Here is a 7,379-nt window from a genome sequence, read left to right as displayed (position 1 = left end):
CCAGACCAGCCAACTGCTAGTTACATAAGAACTTCTCACCACCCATCCAAAAGAAGAAATGGAAAAAAATCCCATTGTATGTATACACCACGTTTTGTTTACTAACTGATGACATTCGTTATAAACATTTTGACTTGTATATACTATTGCTATAAACGCTGAGTGCACAAATAGTGTTCACACATCCCTTTAAAGACATTCTTTGGGAGTCTGTAGGTACTCAGAAGTGGAATTGCTGGATTATAAGGAAAAGCCTGATATGCTACAACAGGAGACAGGTTAAGGGAAACAAGCCAGTCACAGGAGAAACGGTTGCTGTGAACTAGTGTGAGGACAGACTGTGGAGTGTAATAGTTTCAGTTCTCCTCTACATGTGGTGATCCTGAAGACAAACTGCTGAGGCTGAAGAGTGATGTAAAGGTACTTACTCGATGCTACTAAACTCACACTCACTACACTTTTAAAGCAAGCTGCTCTGTTTTGAACTGTCTTTTTTCCAGAGAGCAACACAAGGAACTTGTAATATGAAGGGGGCAGGGTCGGGTGTGGCGGCGCTCCTTGCAAAACCAGTAGGTGGGAGGCTGAGGCTGCGAATCGCCAGGTTCGAGGCCAGCCTGGGTTACAAAGCAGAACCCTGCGTCAGAAACTTAACATCCAACCCAACCGACCAAAACACCACATCTAAGGCGGCTTAAGAAATGAGGGGCGCGCGCGCGGGGCGGGGGGGGGGGGGAGGGGGGGCGGGAAGCTAAGGCAGCCGGATCCGGAGAAAGGGAAGGCACAGGAAAGAATTCTGTGACAAGGTCCGCTGCCCTGTCCTTAGGGTCCATCTACTAGCGGGAAGAACGGTATCTTCTCAGAGAAGCCTTGAGATTCTCATCTTCCACTTCTGTCAAAAAATCCCCTGAAGGTTAGGGGCTCCCCGTCTGCCCGCAACGCTCTCCTCAGACCCCCGCTGCCTAACACTCCCCGACAGTTTTCCAAGGTGGGCCTGGGCCACCGCAGCACCAACCGTCATCGCTCCGGCCCCGCCCGTCGAACGCCGGAACGTGGGGGCGGGAAGAACCGTCCTCGGGCGCCCCGGAAGTCACTGCCCTCCTGGCCAGCTGAGCGCCGCGGCGGGATCCGAGGCCTGCGATTGGCGGGGAGACGAGGCTGACGCGCTGACGTGCGGCGAGGCCCGCCCCGCCCCCGCGCTCCTGCGCGCTGGGAGCGAGGGGTGGGGCGGAGCGTGGCCCAGGGCGGCCATTCCCCGGAACAGTCCCCGGGCCTCGGGTCAGGTGACCCACAGCGGGGCTGGCGGGAGGGGGGCCGAGGGGAGGAGAGGAGGAGTGAGGAGAGACGCGAAGGGAGGAGAGAGGAGAGAAGGGCGGAGTAGGAGGGAGGGGAAGGGGGCGGGGTGGGAGCGGGTCACGTGACTCGGCATGGAGGAGGCGGCGGCGGCGGTCGGGAGGAGTCGCTGGGGCAGAAGCCGCACTTGTTAGTGTTGGGGGAGGAGGGGGCCGGGGACGCGGACACCGTCAGCCGGCGACGCCGCGGAGAGGGCGGGAGGGGGGTGGGGGCGAAGCCAGGCTCCGACCCCCGGCCGAGGGGATGAGGGGAGCATGGGCGCCAAGGAGTCACGGATCGGATTCCTCAGCTACGAGGAGGCGCTGAGGAGAGGTGAGGGGGAGGGGTCGGGCGAGCTGCGGGGAGGCCAGCGCCGAGCGCCCGGGGGTGGGTGCCCGGGAGGGGAGGCCGGGGCGTGGGGTGCCCGGCGAAGGGCCGGGGGCAGCCGTGGGAATACTGGGGGCGGGGAGGTGGGGTGGGAGCGGTGCTTGGGAATTGGGGCGCCCGGGGAGGGGGCGAAGCCTCTCGCGGTGACGGGGTACCGGGCGCTGGCTGGCTTTTGCCGGTGCGCTCTGGTGGCGTTGTTATCCTGTCTGGGTCCAGGGTAGCCCTTCCCATCGCTTGGGTGGTTCAACCCTTCTAGGCCCCCTTCAGTGCCATTTTCTCATATCACTCTTTCATTAAAAAAAAAAAAAAAGCCCCCGACAACATCCTAATCTGGTTTCTAAGAGCTTTGGCTGGAGAAGAGAAGGCGGCTGCAGAGCGTTTTCTTTTTGCTCCTGGAAGACCTTTCCTGTTAGGGAACCCCTGGTTTTTCCCAGGCTCTTTGCCGCTCTGTTGAGGGCGATGACCATTCTTCCATTTACTACTGCCACCCTTCAGCCTTTGAGCGGTTGACTTTGATTAAGAACGGCCTGAGATGAAGTTGTGTTGAAGGTGAGAAGAGACAAGACCTTGTCTTAGGTTCCCTTTCTTCGGACATTGATCAGACGGTTTGAGTGCGCTTGGTTCCCAGTTCTTACCTTCTCGCTCCCTTAAAATGGCATTCGGAAATCCAGCGTTGGGATACCGTGCTACAGCTGCCTTCAGAGACTGGCCTTGCTGTCAGTCCTAGCCTGCTCCTGTTACTGGCTCTGATTCACATTGTGTTGTTAACAGCCCCAACCCCCTAACCACTTAACTCTGATAAGGCTGTCCGGGATCTCTAAAGCTCACGCTAACTGGAAGTGTCTTGCACAGTTTATGGCCGGAATGTGACTTAATTTTTCATGACTGAGATTTTGTGTGTGTGTGTGGTGCTTGTATTTCTTGTCCGACGTTTAATGGATTTTCTTGGTAAGACGTGAAAAACATTAAGCAGATTAGAGGCCAAACATTATTGTTAACAGATTTCTGAGACAAAAAAATTCAGCTATGCGCCAGGTGGTTTTAGTTGCTTGGGATAGAAAATGAAAATATGAGGAAAAAGACGTTTTAAAAGTGAGGATTTAGAAGTGTAATCTAGTTCTGGACAAATAGATAATAAGATACAGGGAGTTGCATTAATATTGGACTGAGCAGAATAACAAAAATATGCCTTTTAGTGGTGCCTCCCGACCCCATCAGCATGATGACTGAGTGACTGTGTGTGTGTGTGTGTGTGTGTAAGAGACAGGGTTTCTCTGTGTAGCCTGGACTCAATTTGTGGACCAAGCTGCCCTCGAACTCATAGCTAACAGCCTGCCTCTGCCTCCTGAATGCTGGGATTAAAATTGTGTGCCACCACACCTGGCTTATGACGATTGTTCTTAAGTACAATCTTACTTGAACTTTTTCTCTTTGTTTCGATATGAGAAATATTCCAAATTCTTGATTTATTTCCAACCCTAGTGGACCAGTAACTTCCTGAATGCTATTGAGCTTGACAGGTCTAGGGGCAATTAGTCAATGGCTTACATGGCATGAAATAGGGCACAGTCAAGTTGATGTATAGCTGCAAGGTTCAGAAGTGTTCCTTAAGTTCAAGGGTGTGAGAATACCAGTGAAATACCTGGCATTAAGAAATTCTAAAATTAAACTCTGACTCCAGCTCATGTTGGTTTACTTTATATCAAAATAAGATTGTACATTTTGTTTTTTGAGACAAGAGTTTCTCTGTGTAGCCCTGGTTGTTTTGGAACTCAGTTTGTAGACCAGGCTGGCCTTGAACTCAGAGAATCACCTTCCTCAGCCTCCCAAGTGTCAGGATTAAAGACGAAGGCCACCATGCCCAATTGTACATTTTAAAAAATAAATGAAGTTGGTGCATTTAAAAATTATCTGTTGGGAGGTTTTTGTTTAATTTGTTATGAAATATGCCTGTGGAATTTTAAAATGCTATTTGAAGAAGTAACAAAGTGTGAGTGAAAGTCTTGGTAAAGGGTGTTTGAATGGGTTTGATTTTTGTCAGTTTCGCTGCATAAAAACAACCAAAAGAGTAGCAAGTTGATAAAGTAGTTTCTAACTGTAAACAGGGGTATGTTTAAAACAGGCAAATAAGATGTCAGAGTTCAAGTAAACTACAGGAAGATTTTATAAGCTGTTGCTGGGTCTACAGGATGGTTTGAGAACCTTTTGGGGGTGCATAAATAAATAGGTGCTAATACCTGAATCAGTTTTATTTGTTTACATTGTGAGTTAGGGCAGGTAGGATTTGACAAGAACAAGCTGGGTAGAATTATTCGACCCTTTGTCTTTAATTTAAATAAGCACTGTGTATTGTATATAATTACACAGCACTTAAAAAAAGTCAGATGCATTACTGCAAACAAGAAATTGAAGACGGTTTATCTAGCAAAGTGGGGCCTTGAAATGCAGTGTTATGTTAGTGAGAGATAACACTAGACTTGAGTGAAAGAGCAGTCTAGTTTATGTTTGATATTGGGATGAATTTTGGGTTTATATTCTATTTTAGCTAGACTGCCAGTTATTTCAACTTTTACTTTTTTGAAAGTATGTAGCTTTAAACATTTTTTGGAAAGATGTGTAAATGGTAGCTTTTATTTTTGGCTTGTATTGTAAATATTTTGAGTAGCCTACAAGAGGCATGAGTTTTTATGAAAATGTTTTTTTTTCTCATGTTTTTTCTCTTGAGACAGGGTTTCTCTGTGTAACCTTTGCTGTCCTCAACTGGCTTTGTAGACTAGGCTGGCCTCTAATTCACATCAATCTGCTTGCCTCTGCCCACCAGAGTGCTGGGATTATGGGCGTGTGCCACCAAGCTCGTCTTTATTACAATATTTGTATTACATTTATTTGTATGTGTTTGTTTGCCATAGGTAATAGGACAATTTTTGGCACTCAGGAGTTGGTTCTTTCATTCTGCCATGTGGGTCCCAGGGATTGAACTCATGTTTTCAGGCTTGATAGTCACCTTTACCCTCTGATCCATCTCACTGGTCCAGCTTGACTTTTTAAGAAAATATTTTATTTGCTTTTATTTTATGAGCATTAATTGGTGTTTTGCCTGCATGTATATCTGTGTGAGTACATCATATCCCCCGGAACTGGAGTTACAGACAGTTGTGAGCTGCCAGGTGGTTGCTGGGAATTGAACCCTCGTCCTCTGGAAGAGCAGCCACTGTTCTTAACCACTGAGCTAACTCTCTAGTCCCCTCCCCTTTTATTTTTTTAAGACTGCATGTGTTGACTAGGGAATTATGCCTGTTTTCATAGATACTAAGAATTTTAATAGTTTTGATATCTCTTTTTCCATGTTACATCAGTTTGTACTTTTATGTGTGATATGTGTATTTGTGTATTTTTTTCAGACAGGGTCTCATTTTGTAGCCTTTGTCTTCTGGAGCTCACTATTCAGATCAGGATGATGGTCTTGAACTCACAAATCTGTCTGCCTCTGCCTCCAGTGCTGGGATTTGATTGTAACTTGTAATATATTCCCACCCCTCTCCCTCTGTGTGTGTGTACATGCTTGACATGCACATGTATGCACTTGCATGGATAGGCTAGAGAACTTTAGGTGTGAATCTCCCTCAGGTGCCATTCACCTTTTTCCATCTTTCACCAGTTTGGGGTTCACTGATTAGACCAGTTACTAAAAAATCATAGCATGTTGCCTGTATCCACCTCCCCAACACTGGGATTACCAGCACAGGCTATGTATAGCTTTGTTACCTGAGTGTTGGGGATGGGTCCTTAGGATTGCACGGCCAACACTTTACCACCTGAGCTACCTTCTCAGTGCTTGACGGTTGCAAATTAATTAATTAATTAGAGACAGGGTCTCTTTGTAGCCCTGTCCTGGAACTTATGATATAGACCAGGCTGGCTTCAAACTCACAAAGACCCATGTGCCTCTGCTAAGTCCTAAAATTAAAGGTGAAGCATTTTTTTTTAAAAGGTTTTTGGAGACTAGAGTTTCTCTGTAGGCTTGGCTGTCCTGGAACTCTGTAGACCAGGCTGTCTTAGAACTCAGAGTTCTGCCTGCCTCTACCTCCTGAGTGCTGGATTAAAGATATGTACTACCTCTGCCCAGCCAAACTTGTATATTCTTAAAAATGTGTTCTAATTCCTCAGAACACAACATTTAAAAAGCATTGAATGAAGATTGGGCATGGTGGCACATGTCTAATCCCAGCACTCAGGAAGCAGAAACAGGCAGATCTCTTTGAGTTTGAGGCCAGCTGGTGTACATAGTTCTAGGTTAGCCAGGATTTCACAGTGAGACCCTGTCTCAAAGAAAAGTTGGGTGATAAACATTTCATAATTAAAACGAAAACTAAATGTTTTCTTTATTTCTTCTCTGCACCGTCCTTTCATCTTTGTGAAAACAGGATTATGCTTTCTCTCCTTTTTAATCAAGAATTTACAGATTTAAGATGTTCTTAGCTAGGCAGTGGTGGTGCACGTCTTTAATCCCAGCACTTAGGAGGTAGGGAAGGTAAATCTCCATGTTTAAGGCCAACCTGGTCTTCAGAGTGAGTTCCAGTACAGCCAGGGCTACACAGAGAAACCCTGTCTTCAGAAAAAGTTGTTGACTGTATAGTGTATTGATTTCTCAATCTTTCCTTTCTCAGTGCTGGGATGTTAACCTGGGGCCTTTTGCATCGAGGTAGGGTCCTACTCCTGAGCTTCTTTTCTAGCTCTGGCTTTTTTGTAGAGTCTTACGATATAGAACAGGCTGGACCTGAATTTGTTACGTAACTAACACTGTCCTCTCGCCTTTGGTTTTCCTGCCTAACCTCCTGAGTGCTGGGGTTTTTCTGTGTAGCCCTGGCTATCCTGAACTCTAGACTAGGCTGGTCTCAAACTAAAAAGATTCACCTACCTCTGCCTCCTGAGGGCTGGGATTAAAGGTGTGGGCTACCACTGCCCGGTTTAAATATGTTTTTAAATGAAATAGAATTATATTTCTCCCTCCCTTTTCTTCCTCCAGCACCTCCCATGTCCTTATCTCATGTTCACAGGCACTTTTTTAGATTATTGTTACATATATGTGGTGTGTTTTATATATGTGTGGTGTGTGTGTACATCTCTTACTGAATTTGGTTTTGTTGTTTGTATGTGTATGGTTTTAGAGCTGACCACTCTTCATTGAACCAATAAAAGGGCTTATCCCTGGCAGAGGCTAATTCTCCTTCCAGCAATCATGGTGTTGTTGGGGGATACACATGGGAAGGGGGCCATGGGACAGGGTGGACAGACGACAATGACAGGACCATGTGAAATTTTCCTCTATGGTAACATGTCCATTGATATTGCCATTGTTCTGGTCTTTATGCAGCCATTTCTAGGAGAGACTTTGTCAGCAGACTTGCTGGTTCTTACAGTCTTTCCATCCTCTTTTCCTTGCTCCCTGAGCTGTGGATGCAGAAGCTGTGACATTAGGGCTGTATACATTAGGGCTGGGGTCCTCATGATCTCTGTATCCCTGTATTGTGTTCTGTTGTGTTTTTTTTGGTGTTGAAAACCATTTGCTGTAGAGAGAGGCTTCTTTGGTGAGGGGTGGTAGCTACGCTTACTTATCCGGGAAAGTTAGCTTAGCACAGATTGACATTTTAATGTTGTTTTGC

The 7,379-nt window shown here is 46.6% G+C and overlaps 1 protein-coding gene across 3 annotated transcripts in view; it reads left to right on the top strand.

Annotated features, from left to right (window-relative positions):
• Nucleotides 1-1,488: 1,488 nt before the first annotated feature.
• Usp32 (ubiquitin specific peptidase 32) overlaps nt 1,489-7,379 on the top strand; it is a 134,640-nt gene continuing 128,749 nt past the window's right edge. For all 3 annotated transcript variants that reach the window (XM_055619803.1, XM_055619801.1, XM_055619800.1), the window contains exon 1: nt 1,489-1,662. In XM_055619803.1, coding sequence (XP_055475778.1) covers nt 1,605-1,662 — 58 coding nt within the window. In that variant the 5' untranslated portion in view covers nt 1,489-1,604. The remainder of the gene's footprint in view (nt 1,663-7,379) is intronic.

This window comes from Psammomys obesus, unplaced genomic scaffold, assembly GCF_907164565.1.
Source record: "Psammomys obesus unplaced genomic scaffold, mPsaObe1.curated_primary_1811, whole genome shotgun sequence".
NCBI classification, from domain to species: Eukaryota; Metazoa; Chordata; class Mammalia; order Rodentia; family Muridae; genus Psammomys; species Psammomys obesus.
The sequence above is the reverse complement of the archived record's forward strand: the minus strand, read 5'-3'. Positions and strand labels throughout refer to the sequence as shown.